Raw genomic sequence first — 24,934 nt, 5'->3', positions numbered from 1 at the left:
CCCTCCAAAGTTGATTTAGTCCTTTACTTAAGGTAGGCTTAAATAGGCTTTGGTAGGCATTTGTGGAGCCAAAAATAATCCAAAAAATCATGGAGGTGACATGTGGACTTTTGGGTTAAAAAGACAAGATTATCCTCAAGGCACATCTGGATTTCCACGCGCATGCAACGGACAAAAGAAGAGTCAAAGGTGATCAATATGGTATTTATTCAAATCCCTCTCATCACTCCTCATCAATCCTTTACTGATTTTATTCAAAAGGTAACTCCCAAAAGTTTCTATTTAATTTAGGAATAATTGTCATGTTAATATATAATATCTTACAATTATTCACCTAATTACACCATATATGGCCGGCCACCCTCCTATAAATACCCCACTTAAGTCATTTGCTACCCACAAACTTTTAAATACATTCTTTTCAAAATTCTAACTTTGGCATCGGAGATTCTTCGGCCAAAGCCCCCCATTCATCATGGGCGCACGAGACTTTTGACTTTAATCTTAGGTGTTATTATTTTACAGATGCATTTTCGTCAAAGGAGAATATAACGGAAATTTACATCCATAATATATATATATATATATATATATATATATATATATATATGGTTTTCAATTTTTTCCTTGCAGTCATTTGATTAGTAATCTAAAAGCACTTAAAGTTTGTCTTATTGATACTCTCTTCAATTTGATTAGGTCGTGTTTATAAATGAAACCCTTTACCGATTAGATAGAGAGAGTGCATAAAAAGAATACTGATAATATTTATAATTGAAAACTGGCAGTAGCATTCGGACATAAAGGAAAATTTTTGTGGCTTTATTTATTTATCTATTTTTATCAAGCGTTCGATAAACGAGTCAAACTTGAAAACCTGTCCAAACTGTGGAGGAATACCATAGATTAGGTGTTAGATTAGGGATCCATGGGGTTTGAACCCACGCCATGGTGCAAGAGCAACACTCCTCCCTATCACTTTGGTAGAGGACCACTTGTAAGTTTGTTTGTAACTTAAAACAATATGTTAAATTCACAACCACAATAACTATAGTGACACTATTAATGTCTATACCTAACAATGGTAGACAACTAACGCAACACAATTTTAGAGGCACGTAGCACCCGTGATTTAAAAAAAAAAAAGCATCTTTTATGCGCATGAGCATGTTTATTTTCGCACATTTATACTTTATAAAGATAATACACTTAAATCTGAATTATTAAACAGATTTCTTATTTAAATGACATATTCAAATTGACAAGAAAACTACTTCGTACTATAGTCTATTAATATTCTTCTTCACTTGTAAGTGAGATGTCATTAATTTTGAATCTCGTGAATGATAAGTTTGACCCTTAGTGTAAATATATTATTGCATAAAAACATTGACAATCAGTAAAAAAATTAACTTTCAAATTTAATTGGACGATATCAATATAAGATTTGCATTAACTTTACCACATCATTTTGAATATTGTAACCATTTTTAATAAATTTACATAATCATTAAAGTTTACTGTATAATAATGACTGAGATTATAGAAGGATAAAGTTTATTACGTACACACTATCAACATGATCGTTACACCATGAACTTCTTGTTACAACATAAATACAAGTTTTTTTCCTCTTTCATTAAACTTTAAATAAAATAAGAATTCACACAAAAAAACCAACCCCCGTAATTAACTTTTCTTTATAAATATATTATTATTATTATTATTATTATTATTATTTTCTGTTTTTTTCCAAATCAAAAAAGCCAATTGCCACGTGCGTACACATGTGGCAAGAGGCTAATGTTTTTTAATGGTGTTACAATATGACGCTAGCATTATGTATGAATTACAAGAAATGTAGGCTAACTAGTGTGATAATACATAATTGATGTAATTTTAGTTCCAACAAAATTGTTATTATTGTAACAAGGTTGAGTTTTACATTGTGGACGTCATATTATACTGTCAAGTTATAATCTTATGTATAAACATAATTACATTACAAAAACAATATTCATTAAATTAATACCGCCTTAATTAAAAGATATCGTATACTAAAAAACTGAAATCTACCAGCATATGAAAATAAGAGTACCAATAAACTAGAAAGGCTTGGTGAAGAAAATAACATGTTGAAAACTGCGGTAAGTGTACGTTGAAGAGTCATCCTCCATAGAAAGTATGACATGATATATTATTACTTATATATGAATGGTTCTATTAGTAGTAGCACTTTTGTCTTCTGTAACAAAATTCAACACGTTGGGCTGTGCAGATGATTAAAGTTGGGATAATGTTGATGTATTTAGTAGTGGACCATTGGTATTAGACTTTGAACTCTTAACATTATATTCTCTCTATTAGTCGCCTGCAGTGGTAAATATTTATGTTGTAAAGTATGTCTACTTTTGGCTTACAAGGGGTCATATAGACGTCCCTCTATAGGTTTGGTACAGGGAAGCATATTCCACACTGGCCCTCTTGTTATATATAAAGATATGAATACATAGTAATATAATGTAAGGGGTGCATCACGAATTTCTTTGCTGAGTTAGATACGAACCGCTTGCATGATTTTTATGTACAAAAATATTATGTATGTCTGAGTTAGATATGAACCGCTTGCATGATTTTTATGTACAAAAATACTATGTATGTACGATTTTGATTATATAAAAAGATTGAGACATATGACAGCAGAATATAACATCAATATATAGTAATTAATAATAAAGGAAATTTAGCCATAGATCCATAAAAAGTTTACTAAATAACCATATATCAATGCATAGGTTTTCCTTTGGACTTAATCAATGAACTATTTACATTATTTTAGTATAAGTCAATAAAGAAAGCCCAAGTTACTCTAAGCCATTATAAAATTATATTTTTGCCCAACAACTCTCCTTTATTCACTCGAAGAAGCCTTGCCTTCAACAGAAGAACTATCGAGCGAAGGAGCCTCGTATTCAACAGAGGACAATCGCGCCAGAATTTCAATGGCGACCAAATTTTTTCTTCGATTTTAACTGCAACTTTAATCATGATGCTTGGTTGATGCATACGATTCAAAATCTTCTAAGATTTTCAGTTTTCTGCTGTGTTTGGAGATCAACCATACTTGGTGTTTGGTAAATTGACGTATGTGTGTTTTTTTTTTTTTTTTTTTTTTTTCCGATTATGTTCTATGCATTCAATTGTTTCCGCGTTTTCTCTTTGTTTATTTGCATTGAATTGATTTAGTTTTGTGATTTTGTACAAAATTTGAATTTAAAATTTTCAAAATTTGGCTTTGCCTATGGTTGTGGATATGATTTGATAATTTGTTGCTCTGAAATTTAAGCTTCTTAGAATTCTCAGTTAATTAGAACTTTGATGTTCGTTGGGTAGAGTTATGGTGCTTGTTTGATTGTGTTTGAGTGTTAGTGCATCTTTTCAATTTCGTAGGAACTTCATCGCAGTGTCTGTTTATGTTTTCTGTTTGTAATTTCAGTCCTTTTGTTTTTGTTTTAGGATAATGGAGGTTTGTGTGATTACAAAGTGTACATACAAAATGGAAACTGTGTTGTTTCCTGTTTCACGTAGTTCTTCATTTGTTGACGTTTGCAAAGTGATTCGTTTGAGGTTTAGGCATTGTATACGAGGAGTTTCATGTTAGGTATTCGCGGTCGGATTATTCTAATTGTGTACTAGAAAATGAGAATGACTTTGATATGATGTTGGCATGTTTGAGAATAGCAAAGCCAAAATCAGTTGATATATTGGTAAAGGATGTTAGTGTGTGTAGTGAAGTTTTCTCAACGGGTAATGATCTAGTACAATGGAACGACGGCAGTTCTTTATTGTGTGCTACAAGTTCAAGTTGCAAAGATCGCAATAACTTCTTGGGAAGGTCAAAGACAGCTAGTAGCAAGGCTTTGTTGTCTAATGAATGGTTGCATTATATTCATCACGTTGGGAAAAAAATTGAGGATGGGGTAGAAGATTTTCATATAAAATTGTGTAAGTACGCTCTTGAGGCAGGTTTTAGTTGTGTATATTTGAACAATGACAAAAGTTGTGTCATTGTTGTGTGCTCCAAAAAAAAAATAGTGATGGATGTGGTTGGCGTGTTTATGCTTCCCAAGGTCAAGCTACAGGTTTCTTTGTTATCAAGACACTAAACAATGTCCATACATGTCCCGGTCAGATCCATGAATCTAAGAGTAAGATGATGAGTTCTCGAGTTGTGTCTTCACTTTTTGTTGATAGGATTCATGCAAAACCAGGACTAAAACCGATTGAGATGATAAAAAGAGTTTAAGGAATATTATGGGCTTGATATTTCTTACCACCATGCGTGGTTTGGAAAAGAATTGGCAAAGCTGGAAGTTCATGGTGATGAGTCTAAATCATTTAATGAGTTAACTTGGTATTTGGAGGCTATTAAATCAACAAACCCTGGTTTTGTGTGTGTCCTGGAATATGATCCATTGACTTAATGCTTTAAACGTTTTTTTGTCTGATTTGGTGGTTGTATAGTGGGATTCAAATATTGCTTTCTGTAGACATCGAAATTTCAGTAAAAAAAAAAACAAATGTTCACCAATGCATTAAAGTTTTGACGTGTCAAGGCATACATGGCATACGCCACGTGTTGTACAAGTTGTACACATGGCGTGTGACTCAACAAAATAGGAAGAAATACCCTTGAAGGATTAAACAAGTTTTTCTTCTCATTTTGGGCAATGACAAGGCAAGTACATTTCAATCCATTGAGGATCAAAACAAGTTTTTCTTCTCATGTTGGGCAATGACAAGGCAAGCACACTTCAATCCATTACGGATCAAAGCAAGTTTTTCTCATTTGGGCAATGACAAAGCATACACATTTCAAGTTTAAAATGGTGTTAAATGGGAAATTAGGCCATAAGTTATACCACTTCAAGTTTAAAATGGTATTAAGTGGGAAATTAGGCCATAAGTTACACCACTTCAAGTTTAAAATGGTGTTAAGTGGGAAATTAGGCTATTAAGTGGGAAATTAGGCCATAAGTTACACCACTTCAAGTTTAAAATGGTGTTAAGTGGGAAATTAGGCCATAAGTTACACCACTTCAAGTTTAAAATGGTATTAAGTGGGAAATTAGGCCATAAGTTACACCACTTCAATTTCAATATTGCATTAAGTAGGAAAATTAGGCAATGGTGCTTGGAAAGGAAAAAAATATTTTGTGGTGGTGATTCATTCTCAAAGCCTATAAATAGGCTTCTCCATCAAGGTATCAAGCATCAACCAATTCACAAATACATTTCTCTACACACCAAAACCTTGAAGCCTTAAGTTCTAAAGCTCTCAAGAAAATCCCGAAGGATCAAGAAAACACTCTTCGTTCTTCGTCAAATCCTCCTTCAAGATCAAGCCCCAACGACCCTTGAAGAACTTTCACCAACTCAAGATCAAGCCCCGACGGCCCTTGAAGAAAGTGTTCATCATTCATCATCCGTTCATCCTAAGCTCAAGCCCCAACGGCCCTTTGGATCAACAAATCCACACATCCAATCGTTCTTCAAGATTAAGCCCAAAAGCCCTTGAAGATCCGCTCATCTATCAACCTTCAAGATCAAGCCCAAAAGCCCTTGAAGAAATCCACACAACCATTATTCAAGATCAAGCCCCAACGGCCCTTGAAGAAAGCGTTCATCATTCATCATCCGTTCATCCTAAGCTCAAGCCCCAACGGCCCTTTGGATCAACAACCTCAACAAATCCACACATCCAATCGTTCTTCAAGATTAAGCCCAAAAGCCCTTGAAGATCCGCTCATCCATCAACCTTCAAGATCAAGCCCAAAAGCCCTTGAAGAAATCCACACAACCATTATTCAAGATCAAGCCCCGACGGCCCTTGAAGAAAGTGTTCATCCGTTCATCAACTGTTCATCCTTAGATCAAGCCCCGACGGCCCCTTTGGATCAACAACTCATCCACAAACCTACACCCTACGAAGATAGAATCAGAGGACCAAATTTGAGAGAGATCGTAACCCCAAAATCATTAAACACAAAATATTATTTTGTACATGTTATTCTTGTTTCTTGTTTCAAGGAACTTTCGTGTTCACACTTTCCTTTGTTGTTTATTAATGCAACATTCTTGAAGAGTAAATACCAGTTGCACCTTATTGCAGCATGTGGAAAGCAAGGAGATCAAGGTAGGATTAAGCAATATATTTTTTGTTTATGTTGTACTTGTTGAGGCTTTTGGCTTAGGTTTATTGTTTTACAATATGAAGTAGAAGTTTAGGGTTGATTTAGAGTTTAGGGTTTTAGAAAGCTTACTAAGGGTTGAAGATGGAATGGGTTTTTGGGGGTGGTTTTTGGTGTAGGGTTTTAGAAATTTTGGGGTGGGGTGGCGCTTATGGCTTAAGGTTTAGCTCGTAGGCTAAGCCATAAGCGATTAAGCATATACGTTGCGTTTTCTTTCAAGAGATAATTTATTTGTTTTTATCCATTATTATATTGTTATTTATTGTTTTCTTGTTTTATTTGTTTCTTATAGGATTTTTTTCCTCTATCTTTTGGCATTGTTGATTCCGAGACGGAGGATAATTGGACCTGGTATCTTCAACATTTGGCAAGTATTTTGATTCCAATGGGTAGAACGATTACTTTTTTATATGATCGTCAACCATGACTATTAAATGCTGTTTCAACGTTTTTCTTGGCTGGCCTCACTCGTATTGCTATTTCCATTTGAAACAAAATATGTCAATCAAGTTTCCGAAGTCAGGCTATGGTCAGACGCTCCGAACTAATGTACTAAATTTTTTTTCAACATGTGCATATGCTGTGACTGAAGTCGAGTTTAATAACTTTATAGATCAATTGTTGAATATAGGGAATGATATTTAGTACTGACCTTTCTAAAGAGCATTATTCTAATGCTTGTTTTCAAGGGATGCGCTATGGTGAGAGGGCTAATAGTTTAGCAGAGTCATTCAACAATTGGATTCTAGAGTTTTAGAATTGCCTGTGTTGCCTTGTTGGCAGGCATTCAAAAGAAATTGATGGTGTTGAATGCTCATCGTAGATTGGAAGCTGAGAAGTGGACTGAAATTCTTTGTCCGGAGATGGAGAAGACTTTGAATGGTGCAATAGAGGTTGGTAGGTGTTGGTCTATTCACCGTTTAAATGCGACAATTTTAGAAGTGATTGAGGATTGGTCTGTGATGGTTGATCTAGAGTCAAAGACTTGTTCTTGTCGTCTTCGGCAGATTGATGGGTTTCCGTGTGAACATGCGTTGATAGCCATGGTATCAATACGAGCATGTGTTTATGATTATATTGAAGATTATTTCAAGCCAGATTTCTATCGAAAGACATATGAATATCCCGATATTTCCTGTACCAACAATTGGGAAAGGATTGGACATTGATGGTTTAGTTGATCAAGATCAAGTTGTGCTCCTCTAATTACTAAGCGGCCTCCCGAAAGACCTGTAACAAAGAGGATCAAAATTTTTTGTGATACGAAGAGAGCCTTGAAGTGCAGTCGATGTGGTTTGGTGAAATTAAGGGCACAATAAGAAGACATGCATGGCAGTTATTAATTGAATTTGAATTTTCAGTTTATATACATTGAGATACTTGTTTCCTGGTTCAGTTTTTATCATTTGAATTTTAACAATAAAATGTAGTGTGCAGTTTTTGCTTCTACTTTTGTCTTTGGATTCAGACACTTCGCTTCAGTGTCTGTTTCCTAGTTCAGTTTTTACCATTTGAATGGAGATACTAGAATGCAGTTTTCATATCTTACTTCTGGTTTCACCTTTGGATTCAAACACTGTAATGCAGTTTCCGTTTTGTACTTCTGTTTTTGCCTTTGGATTCAGACACTGTGTTGAAGTTTCCGTTTTGTGCTTTTGTTTTTGCCTTTGGGGTCAGACACTGCATTGAAGTGTCTGTTTCCTAATTCAATTTAAAGGCTTTGCTAATTTTTTTGATATATTAGGTCGTATTTTCTGCACACTTTAAAATTTCTCCACAACTGGATTTTCATAAAGAAATTTCTCTTATATAAATGTGGTTTTCAAGTCATTCCTAGCATTTTGTTGCAAGTTACATTAAAACAAAGTTACACCATATATATATATATATATATATATATATATATATATTTTAATAAAAATTTGAACTTGAGTGTAGAAGGGAGTGCACATTATTCTAACTAATATTCTTATTTGCAATAACAAAGGAGACAACTGCTCATTTTAAAAGTAAAATAAAAAAGTACATGTGCATGCAATATATATGACGAGCAATACTTAGGTATTCAAAGATGAGTATGAACTCCAACTCAAAATTCTTAGTGTTTTAATCAGGAAGCTTTGTGCTTATGATTAGAATCGTTAATACTATGAATCATATCGTAAAGATCATCTCTGCAAAAAAATAAATTAAAACTAAAGTCGTTTAGTCAATCTATTCTAGCAAATATATAGACTGTTTATAATGCTTTTACCAATACCATTCATTTGTTTTTAAATAGTTTAATGACTAAACGACCTTAGTTTTAATTGAATTTTTGTAGAGACGATCTTTATATGGTATTTATAATATGAATGGTTCTAATTATAAACATGAAGTTCTATAAATTGACAACGAACAATTTTGAATTAGAAATTCCTACTCATCTTTGAATAGCAAAGTATTACAATTCCAAAAAGTCGACCAGTTGTGTTTACGTAGCCGTCTAAAATTCTACATATATGTAAGCTACTACCAAACCAAGAAACAGAAAAAAGGACAGCCACTTGTTAAGATAACATCAATCCATCTGATCCAAGAAAGCCTTGAGATTCTTATCCGAAGACCCACCTTCACTCACAGCCTCTCTTGCCAAATCTTTCCATTTCTTAGCATTCCTTCTCATCTCTTCACCAATCTCCCCACTTTCCATGACCAACTCCAAACACCTTTTGAGCTCCTCACCCGTAACAATCCCCTTCTCATTTGGTGTCACCCTCACTCCTGTCTTCCAAGCGTCCTCTATCAACTTGGCATTCGTTCCTTGGTCCGTCCACTGAGGAAACGCCACAACTGGCACCCCCGAAGCCAAGCTTTCCAAGCTTGAATTCCACCCACAATGTGTCACAAAGCAACCCAACGAAGGACTTGACAGAACCTCCACTTGACTACACCACGGCACTATCCTACCTAGCTCTTCCAATTCCTCTCTGCAACTCAACATCTCTTCTTCTTCCTTCGCCTCATTATCTTCTCCCTTCTTATTGACTTTATCTCTAATAACCCACAAGAACGGACGGCCGCAATCCAACAACCCTTTGGCGATTTCCTCCATTTGGGCCTTTTCCAACACACAAATGCTTCCAAAGGACACATAAATCACCGACCCTTCCGGCTTCAAGTTTAGCCACTCCAGGTACGGAGAGTCCTTGGATTTTTGGAGAATATCGCCTCCAAATGACTTGTCCGATGGATCCTTGCCGTCCAAGAAAGTGGTCGGAATCAATGGCCCGACTCCAATCAAATTGTACGTTTCAATTGCTTTTAAGGCTTCCGGTTCTAGTGCATCGAACGTGTTCACTAGAATGATAGGGTGGGTTTCTCTCTCCGGCAGATCCATATGTTCTTGAAGCAACGGGAGGGCGAAATTGTACGGATTTGTATCCACCATGAAGGAGGGAAGGTCTCGGCTTGTAAGAGATAGTGGCAAACCTGGTAACTCTATTGAATATGGAAGGGCATCGTTCGTACCTGAACTAGTATTATCCCGGATGATATCTTTGTACCCGTTAAAGTAATAATAGTAGATGTCGAAAACCGTGGCTGGTTGAATCCAAAGCAGCACATTTGGGAGGTGAAGTTCATGCGCCACGTCCGCGGCCCAAGGGAGAAGTATTGTGTAGACTAGGCAAGTGTAAGGGTGACCCTCGTTTGCACTTGAGACTACAAGGTCGGTGATGGCTTGTGCTCCGCGGCGCCGCAACTCCGACAAGTAGTGGTCTATGTTGTCGCCGGGCTTAAACCCGTCGTCGTACCCATCAGAGAAGGGCGCATAAGTCAATCCATCTGGAATTGAGCCATTGCCTATGCGATGATGGGCTGAGAGACTGGTAATGAAGGTGACATGCGCACCTGTAGTGTTGATAAGACGCTTGGCGAATTGGAGGGAAGGGTTGATGTGGCCTTGAGCCGGATATGTGACAAGTAGAAAGCGGTGTTGCACCATGGCAGCGTATGCGATTGCGGAGGTGCGCGGTGGAGCGTGGAGTTGTTGGAAGTAGAAAAAGTAGGTACGTAGTTGACTGGTGGAAAATTTGGTGCTGTGGGCTTATTAGCTTAGTGAAGTTGAAATTCTTGTGGGAGTACGTATTCAAGGTGGGGAATGCGGTGAGAGAATGGCACGGCTTAAATAGGGGTTTTGGGGCAGAATTGTGACGTTTGTGGTGACGAATTGAAGGCGCTGGAGGCAAAGCAAAGATGAGAAGGACACTTGTGATTTGTGGTCTTCTCGATCCATGCATATAATATTATGGGTAAAGACATCCTCATTACATATTTATATCATCATTTGTATCATCTTTATAATAATGATGAAATCCACATGTTTTGGTGAGCCTTACCTTTGGAAGATTGTACAAAATGTGGTAAGTGTAGCATTATTCCTATTTATATCATATTTTGTAAATTATATGAAATAATTGTTGATGACTTGATTATTACTTAAGCGTTGATTAACAGTGATTATTTTTTATTAATAACACCTCACATAACATACAAATTTAATTTAAAAAATTAGTCTACCTAACATTACTCTTTTAAATTGTTTTCATTAAACTTCGAAGCACATCACATGGACTAAATCCAATCTAATGTGGTACAATAGACAAATTAATCCATCACCGAAAAACTGATAAATACACATGCGAGTGTTTGATTTGTTAGTTTAACTAATTATTATTTCGATCTGATTTGGTTGGCCGAATAATATATTAGGCCTCGTTAAGTTAGGCTTCGTAATCGTAAGTAAGGCCATGAATAATTGGGTTCATACTAAAGAGCCTATACGGTTCATCATAGATGTGAGCAACTTGACCTTGAGGTCTTGTCCTCAATACTACAAAAAAACTCTAGGACCAAGACACGATCTGATGGTGGCACGCTCCGCACCTTAAAACTAAAGTCCTAAAACTAAAGGGACCAAATTTGTTTTTTGTGATTCTAAGTCAAAAGGAGGCGTGTTGAAAAATCTCACATCGACACAATGAAAGAGAAAATAACAGTTTAAATATCATAATTTTACTCTAACTAATATTGAGGTTTTTTGTGATAAAAACCTCACACCTATTAAACTGTACAAGTGCTAATTAACAAGTTTGGGACAATATCGATATTGTTAGAAGTAGATCTTTATCCTGTTATTCTGATAATTTGACAAGGTGAACACACATACGCCCCCATATGTCGTAATTTAGTACGATATGAAGCGTAAAATAATAAGCAACCAAATAGTTTTGGAGAAATGGAATATGAAATTCCTCAACCGTGGGACTACTCTATTTTATATAATCTATTGCTTTAGATATCTTTCATTTTATAAGTACATTATCCTAAATTCCTAATCCTGCAAAGATTCCTAGTCAGACTAACTTCCCTAATTAAGCTAGATGGTTGTAGTATTGTCTACAATCAAGCATGCATGATGAGTGCATGAATTCGCTTTCTATTTCTCATTAAGTTCATAGTACATAACATGGACTAGTAGGTTTGACGTGGTCAGAGAGACAAGCGAATTTAGTGACCACAAACTGATTAATACACATACAAATTTTGGACTTCTCTAGTTAAGGGCCTAGGGCCCCGTTTATCATATGCCGAATTTGATTAGTCTAGCTGCATCACACTAAAATTGATTGGTCTAGCTGTATCACACTAACTTTCGTTTGACAACAACGATTGATGACGTATTTTATAGGAGAGGTGAGCATGCCATTAAGTACAAAAAGTGTGGCATGACCATTGTCACGCTTTTAGTAATAGCTACTCTAGTAACAACACGCTTGCTCTGTTGATCATAAAAACTATCAAACTTACATGACGCACATGCCAAGTAACTAAGAATTAACTACATCCTTCTTGTGGTTCATGCAGGTATGCCACCTCACCGTCTAGGCACTGTTCTAAAAATCTCCGCCTAACGTTGCCTAGGCCCCACTTAGGTGCTAAGCGGCTAGTCAACATCCTAATTAATGCTTAGGCATTTGAAAATTAAGAAAGGGCGCCTAGACCTGCTGAGGTCTCCACCTAGACCGTCTAGGCACCTGCCTAGGTTGTGATTCACTTAGACAGAAAATAGATGACTTTCATTTTGTATTTTATTTTTTTAATAAATTGTAACAGACTTGTTGAATACTTAAATAAATACACACTATGTGCTTGTTCCCCATGTTTTCCTTATGTTCCAATACTTCATAATATATATGTTATTCTATTTTGTAGTTTATGATGGAATTACATATATTTTAAGTATAAACATACACTTATTTACACGAAATATAATAGATTTACTTAAATTAGCCTAGTCCACCTTGGCACTAGGCTCCAGCCCACCACCCGACTAGCGCCTAGTGTCTTTTAGAACCTTGCGCTGAGGTGAATCAGGTGAGTGAAATGAGTGTGGTGGTGGTGTCGATATGCTGCTGGCTTCTAGACCTAGGGTTTTGACAAGGTTGCTAATCTCGCGATGAAGTTCAATCAATTATTCGACTTTCGTTGTGCTGAAGGGGTAACCTAAGAACACATCACTTCATTGAAGTTGATGAGATGATCTCTTGAGACAAATGAATAGAGAATTCATTGTTTGTCGAGACTTGAATAGATAACCAACAAGGATAGGAGAGTTGTTTAACTAAACTAAAGGTCTCCTAAGTCAGGCATGTTCTACGCCTCCAATTCTGTTTAACCAAACTGAAGGTGTCATCGGTTGTTGACACACTGATGTTTAACCAAGCTGAATATTTGTCAACGGGGAAGGGTTAATGAGTAATTAGGATTTTTTTTCAGGTTGTGGAAGGTTTCTCATAAAAGGGTTGATTTATGTGTGAGCAACTATAGCCGAGGAATGAATGCCTCTAGACCTAGGGCTCTAGAACCTGAACACAAAGTTGCTTACTTCACTGCAAAGTTCAGGATATTCTACCCTAGTTTCAGCAACTTCAAATATATCCTTGAAAATATAAGTATGCCGAATAGGTATTAGGCTGTAAGGACAAAGATATTCAAAGGAAATGAGATCTTTATGGTGAATGTTGTTCTGCAGTCTGAATGTCAAACTTCCAAATGCACTAGCAAGTAACTATCATAGAACATCTCACTTCTATTGGGGGAGCTAATAAAGTGACCGCTTTCAGCGAAAGTATCAAAGACTCTTCAGTTGGCTGAGACTTGGAGGTAGCCAACTAAATCATAAGTAGCACTATTTAACCAAATTAAAGGTACTCCTAGGCTGACTAGTTCAACGGCTCCAGTGACTTTTACCCGAATTGAACATGTTTCCGATTAGCCAACCCAATGATGTTGCAACGAAGTAAATATGTACTAACGGAGGGATTAGGATAATTGGTTTTTTTTTTAGGGTTGTGAGAAGAGTTTTAGGACAGAGCGAGGTTCTTTGCGTTCATCGTTTAAGTTGTTTGTTGAGTTGAAGGGGAATTTTCACGTTACAGAGCCTCTCATATTTATAGGACGGCAATACTTTGGCTAACAGGTTCCGAAACAAATTCGAACTGCAGCACGCTCTTGGAGCGTTATCCCATTTTACTTGCTAAATATCCGATGCTTAAGTCCAGATAAGCATCTCATGAGAAACAACTCTCATTTGGGGTCATGTGCATGATGAGGCCTACTTCCTTCCTAAGATGGGACTCTATCATTTGTTACATGGAAGATATCATATCCTTTGCCCCCACACGTTGCATGCATATCCACATAAGTTACAAATAACAAACCTATTTGATGTGCTTCTCACCGTGCCCATCTTAGTAGTCATTTATCTTCTTTGAATTTGTAGAATTGGAAAGCAATCACACTGCCCATAAACCTCAAATGCAGCTTGTGCTTCAAAAGGGAGTCCATAACTCCTGGAGCTTTATTTCTGCCCCGAGTCCATCGTCAGTGAAACCGTGGTACACTAAATGGAAAGAGGATTCTCTTCGGATCTTCTTGGGGATCCTAGAGATCCTCACATTTTAACTGTTCATCGTACGATCAGTTTTCGTTAGGTACTATTTGTATTTAATTTTAAATAAAAAAATTCAAATTATTTCTAATTGCACGATGTATGATGAATGACTAAGATATGAAGATCTCTAAAATTCCCACCATTTGAATCCAGATAGGATCCAAATCCTACTAAATGATAGGATGAGATAAAATTGTAATTGTTTTGGAGAAAGAGACTGTCAGCTTTGCTTTTGTTGCTGTCGAAATAATTTTAACAAAAACTCCAAGATAATTATCATGTATGATAAAACCAACGACAACGAAATTATTAAAATCTCCTTATTTCGGAGCTTTCCGACGGCTCAAAATTTTGTTCATTCAATAGTTTCGATTGCGCGCGGGACAGATTGTGTAGTAATGGGTCCAAACAAGTTTACTCTAAAAGGCGAAGAATGAAACTGTGAACAGCAAGAGTGCATCGTCAACCAGTTTACCATCGGTCACAAGTGACCATTTACATGTCATATGATGCAAAAACAAACAAGAATAAAACAAAAAAACCCCAAATTTTCAACAAAATAGCGACGTAACACTGCATGGTTGCCTCTTATATAAGCCACACTACAGAAAAAAATCTTGGAATATTCTCGATCCCCAAACATTAAAAAAAAAGGTCATCGATGACAATATCTGAAAATTCAGATTGCAACCAAAATTTACAGTACATCTTTTAGGGAGGAGGATTCTCTCCCCTTCTAATCTCTCTTCTTTTTTCTCTCCTCCTATTTGAACGGTCACGATCAAATCATGTCGACATCTTATATTGATTTTTTTAGAGACAATAAGATAAAGAGCAATGTGTGAGAAAACAGGAGGAAAGAGCATGTGAATAGGAGGAAAGAGAATCATACTCTATCTTTGAGCTTGTCTTTTGCTTGCATATCACGAAAAACATATATACACCTCACAGCAAATGAAATTTTAGCACGTATATATTCATTCTGAATAATATATACCAAAGAGTTCAAGAGGCTACATGAGGGATTTAACTAAGTTGAGCAGCGAAGCACTCAAAATTAGCTAAAGGGGATGAAAGAAGGGGAAAATGGTTAGGATTATGATAAGTAACTAGTGCAGTTCATTTCTAATGTCATAAAAGATAAATAAAAAAATAGTTATGACTATAATAGGTAAATAGTTCATTGATCATTTTCTCGCGTAAACGACTGATCCTAAAACACGTCAATAATCAAATCTAACTGAAGAGGTAGATTTTGTGATTCTTCATCAGTCCTATCAAGGTTAATGCGCCTAGAGGAAAATAATTTTTTATTTTGAATGAATGTTTTTATTCTTAAGCAATCTATCTCTTATGTGCTAAGGAAACTCTCTTAAAGTGGGACTCTTCATGCACTATCTATCACTTTATTGTTTAAAATTAATTCTGGTGCCAATATTATAAAATATTATTTTAAAATATGAGATGATAAATAATCTAAACAAATCACTTTTGAGAGAATCTGTTTAGCATTTTAACTTATTAAACAATTAAGATTACTGTTGTGTTTCTTTGAGCTCATTTCGGAACAAAAGTAAACCTTAATGGTGAGGTTGACTACTGTCAGTTAAGTGACTAGAGTAGAGTTCCTGCGGTATTTTCTCTCTTAATTTTCCTCCTTCTTTTCTTTTTTCAACAAGGGCTTTGGTTTCTTCTGTGAGATAGAGGTTGATGATAGATAGATGTCTCTTACATTTCTTTTGAGAGTATTTGATGCCAATAATTATCCACTGAGGTTCTTTTTTGGATAAAATGTATGGGACCCCAATTTATCCAATTTGATAAAAGATTGACTGAAATTAACATTTGGTATCTGATGAAGGATAAATATTTCAATGTGTCGAAAACACGGTAATGTATGTGGATGTAAATTTCTTCCTTCTTGTTCTAGGACGAAAATGCACCTGCAAAAACAATTAACACCTTAGGTCAAGGCCAAGAGCCTCACGTGCCCACGATGAATTTTTTTTGGGTTGGGGGGGGGGGGGTACGTGATCGTAGCACTTGAGCGTATTTATTTACACCCAGCCTGTCGTACGGACCACTTTAGATGGTTCCGACTCGTGTGCAGATTTAGAGCCGTACAAGTCACGTTAGATGACTCTGGCTGGCGTATCATTTTACATTGATTTATTTCACCTGGCTTACTTATTTCATTGCTGAGATATTTAACATGGCATATACTTGGTTTTCACTACTCTCGAGCATGATTTCTATATACGTATGTATTATTATTTTCTAGAAAATTATACGGATTTTATGGTGAGGGGTTATAATGTTTTCAAAAATGTTTATATTAAAAACTTTATTTTCAAGCCCACTCACCCTTGTTTTTGCGCCTCTCCAGGTTTTAGCTATTGGAAGTTCGTGTCCACGAGGATTTGTGGCGAATCTCAGTATAGGTGGCTACCTTTGAGGGTATGATCTTTACCCACACTACTGTACTTTATTTATGCTCTGACGTTGTGTGTGAAATGGGCTCGTTCCCGCTCGCAGTGCACTCTAGTTCTTAGGCACTTTTAAGGCTAAATTTATTCACATTTTCCACATCACTATACTTTATGGCTTTGTCACCTTCTAGGTGTTGGCCAACACAGCTCGATTTGGAGTCCTAGTAGACATTCTAGGTCGGGGGGTGTCAGTTTGGTATCAGAGCATAAGTTGGGCAGTATTGCGTTCATCACATGCGTGATGAAAGCATTCTAGGTTTTTGAGTTTAATGTTCGGATCTTGCCACCTTGTCGAATACGAAAAATGTGTTAGCTTTTGCTAAGTTTTGGGTAGTTTTGTCGACTTGTCGATGTTTAAGAAGAGCACTTTGATGAATACCCTTAGATTTAAAGTGAAGAAATTCCTTGCCAAGGAAAGATGTAGATTTGAGGCAAGTTGATGGCCTTAAGTAGGGCTAATGTATCGGTAACTGTGTATCATGAAGACTTTATCAACCAATTCCATCTTATCCTTTAGCCATCAGTATTAAACCCTTTCGAGATTGGAAATCTGAAATAGTTTTGATTTATAGGCAGTATCCGTTAGAATACCACCAATTAGAATTCCTACGAAGTCTACTTTTGTTAAGACTCTAGAAATGTCTCATGTGACGATGGTGCTAAAGTGGTAGCACTCGACCAAAGAACATCTTGGAAAAATCACTTTTGGCCCTAATAGCTCTAATACTTTTGTGATGTTACTTTTCAATCATCCAGAAACCTTGTTAGCCCATTCTTAAACTTTACCTTTCTACTTTTGGCCTGAGACAACCACAGAATTGTTTAGTCTTTCAGCATAATTCATCATTTTGAAATGGTCCGACTATTTGATATTTTAGTCCGCATTAGCTCTTTACCTCCTGGTATTAAAGGTATTTTAGTTGATTTTGAGTCACTCATCTATTCCCCATATCATTTCTGATGTTGATAGACTATCCAGGAGGATCACTTAGACATTGAAACTTCCAATTCAGACCATCAGTCCTTAAATCACCCAATCAGCATTCTATCAAGCAAATCGTCACCATTAGTGATTTATTATTCATGGAGATATCGCTATAACAAACTATTGTGAATTTTGAGTCAAGGAAAAATCTAAGTTTCTGTCCGTCAACCTTCCTTAAACTATCGTTCAAGTTGAGTTATCTTCCAGCACTTTCGTTGCTAGCACATAATTGAGTAAGATATTTTTACATGTTTAGACATCGAAATTGTATATTTAATCCAGATATCTTGTACTCTAGATTTCCTGGACTTGTTTTGACCCTCAAATTCTTAAGTATTCTTTTAGTCTTCTTGACATGGTTTCTCACACAATCATTGAGGAATTCACGATAGGTCGACTTGGCAAATGTGTGCGCCAGTTTCATATTGATGCTAGCAAAAACCATTGGAGTATAATCTTCTTACAAGTTTATCAGATTTACCAAAACGAATTCCAAGTGGCTTTGAGGATTGAGTAGTAATTCAGCATGATATTGGTGAAGGTATGAACATAGGTTATGAGCTTGGTGATTGTGGCGTTAATTTTCAAGTGTGGCTTGAGACTGCAACTGTCATTCAAAGAATTTCATTAGAGACATGGTTTCTCTAATTTAAGCTTTCAGATCGTATACCCTTCAATTTGGAGAGCAACTCTAGTGATTAGCCACGAATAAAGCCTTTCGCAATATATGTTCGTCTCAACGTATATTTCCACTGATTCACTCCAGGGTCACATTGTTGTGGGAATATGGACGTCCAAACACTTCTAGCAAATGGTTTGGTGTGCTCTGGGATAGTACGGTATCGTGATCGAGGCATGAATCGAGTGATCTAGGCATACTCACACATGAGAAATAAAATGATATTTTGGCATCCTCGAGAACTTCTCACTAGCTTATTGAGACAACAATGGGTGATCGGCATTACAAGCTGCAGACTGTAATATAGATGGCTTAATTGTTGGGTTCACTAAGCAAATGGGCAAGACGGCTCATCTACGACAACACTTATTAGTTACCTATGGTTCAGACTCATTCTCGAAGTTCATAACACAACGAATGTTTGGTGAGGTCCATTTTCATTTTGGGTTTTGATTTTTCTTGTACAAATATTTTCTCACTAAGTTATTCTATTTATGTGGGTATTTCTGCCATTACAAATTTTGGGTGAGTTATTTGCACTCTTGGTGTTCAACCTTACGGGTTATACGAGTATTATACTACAATGTTATTGAGGAAGGAAGAAGGTACGAGCTTGGAGGCATGAAAGAGGAATAATTGCAATCCGATCGCGACGGAGTGGCATTCTCTTTGATGCAGCCACTCTAACTTGATTTCTTTCGTATGTTTATATAAATATGTTCCTTCCTGTTTTCGAGTATCAACAAGTTATTTTAAATTTCGGAGACAAAATTTTCTTAAGGGGGTAGATTGTAACAACCCGTCCCCAATTATTATGATTTTTATAATTTTTAAAGGTGAATTTACGAAAATGCCCTTCGAGGCAAAGTGTTGACTTTTGTTGACTGCCGTGTCGTGTCACATAAGATTCATTTTCTTAGCGTATCCTCATAGGACTTATCGCTACGGACGCATGGGCGCAAATAGAACGTAATTTGGAGTTATCATGAAGGAGTTATTAACGTTTAAAGTTGAGAGCATTTTAAGAAATTGGTTAATATCTAGAAAATTCCAGATTTTTGGAGCAAAATCTAGGATACCACGTTTGTAGCCCAGATTAAAAGGAACAAAGGGTGGTCAGTGCAGATGAAGTATAAAGGAAAGAAAGGAGGGAGAGGTGAGACAAATCAGAAGAGGAGTGATGTGAGGAGAACCAATAGGAAGCAGAAGAAAGAAGGGGAAGGGACATAAACAAGAAGCACGGAATCACCCTTGACCCATGGACCCACAAACCCGGTTATGACCCGTAGGTTTCTCAAGTGAAATTCATCATCCTATGGATTAGGCCAATCTACCACTTCCAATCCTCATATTGACACATCATCTACCATTTCTACATCAAATTTGAGAGGATTGGGTTTGGAATTGAGAGGTTTTGCACCGGTGGGTGCGACGGCTTCGGGGTGGCGATCCACTAAATCCAAAGTTACCTCAGTCAACCACCACCATTAATAGACTTCCCATGAGGTCCAGAACAAAGCCCAATCAGTTGTAGGGGCGGCGGAGCATCGGAGATGGCGAATCAAGAAGCACATTTTAAAGGGTTTTCGATGGGTTTTAGTGGAATTGGGGCTTTTCCCGGCCAAATTGGCCTTAGCCATAGGTATGAAAGTTGCTCCACTCACTGAGATCTTCATTTTTGTGAAGTTTGAGAATTTTTAGAAATAGTTGAATTTTCTGGCGAGACCGGGCGGCCGACCGCCACCGGCGGTGGCACGTGTGGCAGCGCGTGGCCAACGGGCTGCCAATTCTATTTTACACTAAATTGATATCCATATGATGTGATTTAAGTATTGTGAATCTAGTTTGATTAAGGTGCGTTACTTGAAAATTATATGAATCGACAATCCGACCGTTGGATCGTCACCAAATTTTGATACGTTATAACACATAATATTTAAGGATATTAGAAACTTACAGATCAGGAATCCAACGTACGGATCTTTCCAATTAGGACATGTAAGTTATATGTTCTATTGATAAGAATTCTAAGACATGATTTGATAATTGTTCTAAGCGGCAATCGTTCGTGACGCCTTGAGATTTGTGCTAGGGAGTTCTAGCACGGACTCCAGGTGAGTGGGCATTTCGATTTTCTATATATACGTATATATGTTTCCCATTTTTCCCAGAAAGGGTTTTAAGTGGAATTTCGTTTAAGATGCCATGTCATGGTTGCTTTACATTTTAGCCTATGCATTAGTATAGCTTTGCATAATGTTGCATGATGTTGCAGAGCCCAGGTAAGCTACAAGTGAGTACATTATGATGTTAATGGTTGTGATGTATATGGTTATGCTTGGATGCATTTAGTACTCATTATCCTGCACCCCGGTGTTAGTGCTCCGCCCGAGGTCGGGACCAGCCTTCACGTGATCGTTCACCTCCTGCACTATACACTCACCTTGGATCCAAGGCAAGTGCCAGCCTGTCGTACAGACCACATTAGGTGGTTCTGACTCGTAGGTGACTTGCGATACTTCGCACAGCCTTCACGTGATCGTAGCACTTGAGTGTATTTATTTATACCCAACCTGTCGTGCAGACCACATTAGGTGGTTCCGACTCGTGTGCAGGTTTAGAGCCGTACAGGTCACGTTAGGTGACTCCGGTTGGCATATCATTTTACATTGATTTATTTCATATGGCTTACTTATTTCATTGCTAAGATACTTGACATGGCATATACTTGGTTTTCACTACTCTCGAGCATGATTTCTATATACGTATGTATTATTATTTTATGGGAAATTATAGGTTTTATGGCGAGGGGTAATAATTTTTTCAAAAATGTTTTTATTAAAAACTTTATTTTCAGGCCCACTCACCCTTGTTTTTGCGCCCCTCCAGGTTTTAGCTGTTGGAAGTTCGTATTGACCAGGATTTGTGGCGAATCTCAGTATAGGTGGCTACCTGTGAGGGTATGATCCTTACCCACATTACTGTTGTCACATCTAGGCCTAGGGTCCACCACATCCCAGGCTCAACTCAACCGTAACACGATATTGTCTGCTTTGGGCCCCTACCACACCCTCATGGTTTTGTTTCTAGGAACTCACACGAGAACTTCCCAGTAGTCACTCATCATGAGAGTGCTTTCGCGCGTTACTTGCTTAACTTCGGAGTTCCCATGGAACGCAAAGCCAGTGAGCTCCCAAAAGGCCTTGTGCTAGGTAGGGATGGGAATATACATATAAGGCATAAATGATCCACTCCTCTGGGCGATGTGGGATGTTACAACTGTACTTTACTTATACTCTGACGTTGCATGTGAAACGGGCTCGTTCCCACTCGCAGTGCACTCTGGTCCTTAGGCACTTTTGGGGCAACATTTATTCACACTTTCCACATCACTATACTTTATGGCTTTGTCACCTTCCAGGTGTCGGCCATCATAGCTCGATTTGGAGTCCTCGTGGACATTTCGAGTCGAGGTGTGTCAATTGATACATTAATAGCATATGCAATGCAATGTACATTTTGAATTATTGTTCTAGTAGGTTTATTTGTTACTTACGCTTTACTGTGAGTTGGGTTACAATCTCTTTCATGTTGAACTTGTTTAGGGTGTCTCTTTTTCCTTTCCAAAAAATTTGATTGAGCAAAGTCAAAATTTATAAATATTAGTACTAAATCATATTGGAACCAAAGTCCTCTATTTAATCAAAGGTATAATGAACTTACTCTTTATTGGAATTTAGCATGTAGTCTCCAATAACCTCATTCTCTTTTGGAGTAAGCATATTGCAAACTAGACTCTTTCCCCATTTTAGCTTTGACAACTGAACTTTCATTTTAGGCTTCTTATTAGCATGCTCCAGTAGCTCAAGTTTATCACTATCATCCTTGGCAGCTTCCTTGGAAGTTTCAACATTTATCTCTTGATTGTAACTGGGTAAATCATCATCTTGCTTCTTTCTTTTCTTATATATAGTGTCGTACTTGTAGCAAGATAGCTTTCTCTTCTTTCTAACTCTTTTTTGAATAACATCAACTTCGGGACTTTCTGGAGTTGTGCTTGCATTCTCCTGAACATTTGCTTCATTTTGCCGAGTTGAAACATCCATGGGATTGGCAAACTCTGTTGCAATGTCCATTCTAGTGGCAAGATGATCCTCTTGGTATTTTTCGAGCATTTGGTTGTTAGTGTTGTCTTTTGATGTCCATAATTGCTCTTCAATTATCTTGGCTTCCAACTCTTTTATTCTCTTCTTTAACTTCTCATTTTCTTATTTGAACATACCATTCTCAACTTGTAACGCCACATTTATATCTTCCAATTCTTCAATTTTCTTGTTAATCATTTCCACGTGTTCTTCCATAATTTTGTCCTCCGATATGTTTGTTGAACATCGTCTTGTTGTTCCTGTTAACATTCATCATAAAATTCAAATGTTAATAATTGAAAACTACAATGCATTTAAAACTTAACATAAAAATTAAGAAACTTCATTGCAGTTACTGTTTACTTACATTTTCATCCTTGCTACCTTCATCCTCATCACCCTTCTCATTCTCGTCACTCTGATCCTCTTCACCATCTTTACACTAGCAAAATTTTCATCCCTAACATCATCATGATTTCCATAATCATAATCTTCCACATCATCACATTCATCAATCTCACTTTGTGCTTTGAAATATGGCTGCACCATGAAAGTTATTGTGTTATAATATGTATGATCAAAAGTAAAACATGCGTATAATGCTATGAGTATGTTTATACCTCAATATTTTGAACATTCCCCGATTGGTTGAATTTGGTGTGTAGCTCTTGAAGGACCCATTTTATCATTATTGGTGTGGAGTTCTCCTTCCCAATCATTGGTTTAATAAGAGTGGTTCTCTCACATAATAAAAACTGCATAAAAAATAATGAAATACATGTTAGGTTAGAAGCTAATTTTTATACTATTAAAACATCAAAAATAAATAAATAAATAAAATAAAAAATTGTTGGACTTACTGGAAGTATAATGATGCAACCACCGATTGATCCCATTAGTTCATTTTCAGTTTCTTTCGCCTTAGCGTGTTCAACCAATGAAGTGTGATGTAGCTGCAAACAAATTAAGCCCATGAATATTTAGATAACTCCTCTAACTTCTTGCAATACTCCATAATTTTCAAGTTTAGCGTGCTGGCAGAGTTGCGGAAAAGCATCATGAGGCATAACTCAAGAAGGATTAACACTACCACATCCTTGTCGTACTCAACAACTTCAGACTCTTCTTCACTCATTTCTTTTCCTTTTCCTTTTGCATGATTTGAATTTTGTTGAGGTGGATTTTTAGCCTATGCAATTGCTTTTTGAAGTGCATTATCAAGTCTCACTTTCGATATTTTCCATTTGCCAAAATACCTTTGTCAAAAAGTTGAGTTGTACCTTGGCCCCATCATCTTAGGTATCTTTCCTTCATTTGGTAACCCCAAAACCTTTATCACTGATTTGGAGGTTATTTTGATACTTTGTTTCCCAAAGTTGAATGACTTGGTTTGATGGTTGAAAACTTTCACCATCTCGTTCAAGTAGAGGTCCAACTTGACTATGTCATCCTTGCTCATATGTCCCTCGTAGAATGGCTTTATTAAGGGCCAAAATGGAATTTTCTTTAGCAAGTCAATTTGCTTACTATTGAGGATGCCTTTCACCTCTTGAACAATCATGTTGAAGGCAGTCATGCTGCACCTAAATTGCGCATGGTTCGGATGCTTAGCTTTTCGATCATATGCCTTTCTATTTTCTTGCCCTTTTGCTTTTGTTTTTAAAGTACTGCCTTTCACTTGTTTATGTATCCCTTTAACTTTTTTTTGGGGACATGTTTCAACTGTAAAACAAACAAAAAAATATAAAGTTTGTGTTAGCGATATTAATACTATATGTCTGAATCCATTAACGTAAAAGCACATAACATGAAATAGACACTGCAATAAAGTGCCTGAATTCACAAAACAAAAAACAGACACTACGTTGCAGTGTCTGAATCTTCAAACCTATTTGAATCTCAATACACAATCATAGAGCAGGAAACAAACACTACAACGAAGTGTCTGAATCCACATAACAAGTGATAAACACTACGTTGCAGTGTCTGAATTAACAAACTTATTTGAATCTCAATGCACAATCACAAAACAGAAAACAGACACTACAATGAAATGTTTGAATCCACAAAACAAGAAATAGACACTATTACAGTGTCTGAATCCACAAACCTATTTGAATCTAAATGCACAATCACAGAACAGGAAATAGACACTGCAACAAAGTGTCTGAATCAACAAAACAAGAAGTAGACACTGCATTGTACCCAAATATTAATTTGTGTAAAGATTGACATTGTTATTTTATGACTCTATTCACATCTCATGTATGTAGGGCTGGAAAAAAAAAATTCTAAATTACCCAAACCCGATCAAAAAATCCATAATTCAAAACAGAAAAACTCCAAAATAAAAAAAAATCCCAAAAAGTTTGGTAACCCATACCGAAAA

General features: G+C 36.7%; 1 protein-coding gene and 1 long non-coding RNA gene across 2 annotated transcripts; one reads left to right on the top strand and one right to left on the bottom strand.

The window, feature by feature from the left end:
• The first annotated feature begins 6,107 nt into the window (after positions 1 to 6,107).
• On the top strand, positions 6,108 to 7,825 carry LOC125476915. Its single transcript, XR_007258141.1, has 2 exons — positions 6,108 to 6,196; positions 6,544 to 7,825. It is a non-coding gene; the product is annotated as an uncharacterized LOC125476915 (long non-coding RNA).
• Positions 7,826 to 8,646: 821 nt separating this feature from the next.
• LOC103930171 (phloretin 4'-O-glucosyltransferase-like) lies at positions 8,647 to 10,636 on the bottom strand. Its single transcript, XM_009339472.3, has one exon. It carries the CDS (start codon positions 10,234 to 10,236, stop codon positions 8,812 to 8,814), a length of 1,425 nt encoding a protein of 474 aa, XP_009337747.2. The 5' UTR covers positions 10,237 to 10,636; the 3' UTR covers positions 8,647 to 8,811.
• Positions 10,637 to 24,934: the final 14,298 nt, after the last annotated feature.

The sequence above is a fragment of a genome, unplaced genomic scaffold (genome assembly GCF_019419815.1).
Source record: "Pyrus x bretschneideri cultivar Hongxiangsu unplaced genomic scaffold, Pyrus_bretschneideri_v1 Contig2, whole genome shotgun sequence".
Classification (NCBI taxonomy): Eukaryota; Viridiplantae; Streptophyta; class Magnoliopsida; order Rosales; family Rosaceae; genus Pyrus; species Pyrus x bretschneideri.
Note: the sequence above shows the minus strand (reverse complement) of the source record. Positions and strands in the feature narration are given on the sequence as shown.

What these genes read in the sequence shown, in the direction of transcription:
- LOC103930171 (XM_009339472.3), bottom strand. Translation starts at nt 10,236, where the DNA reads ATGGTGCAACACCGCTTTCTACTTGTCACATATCCGGCTCAAGGCCAC.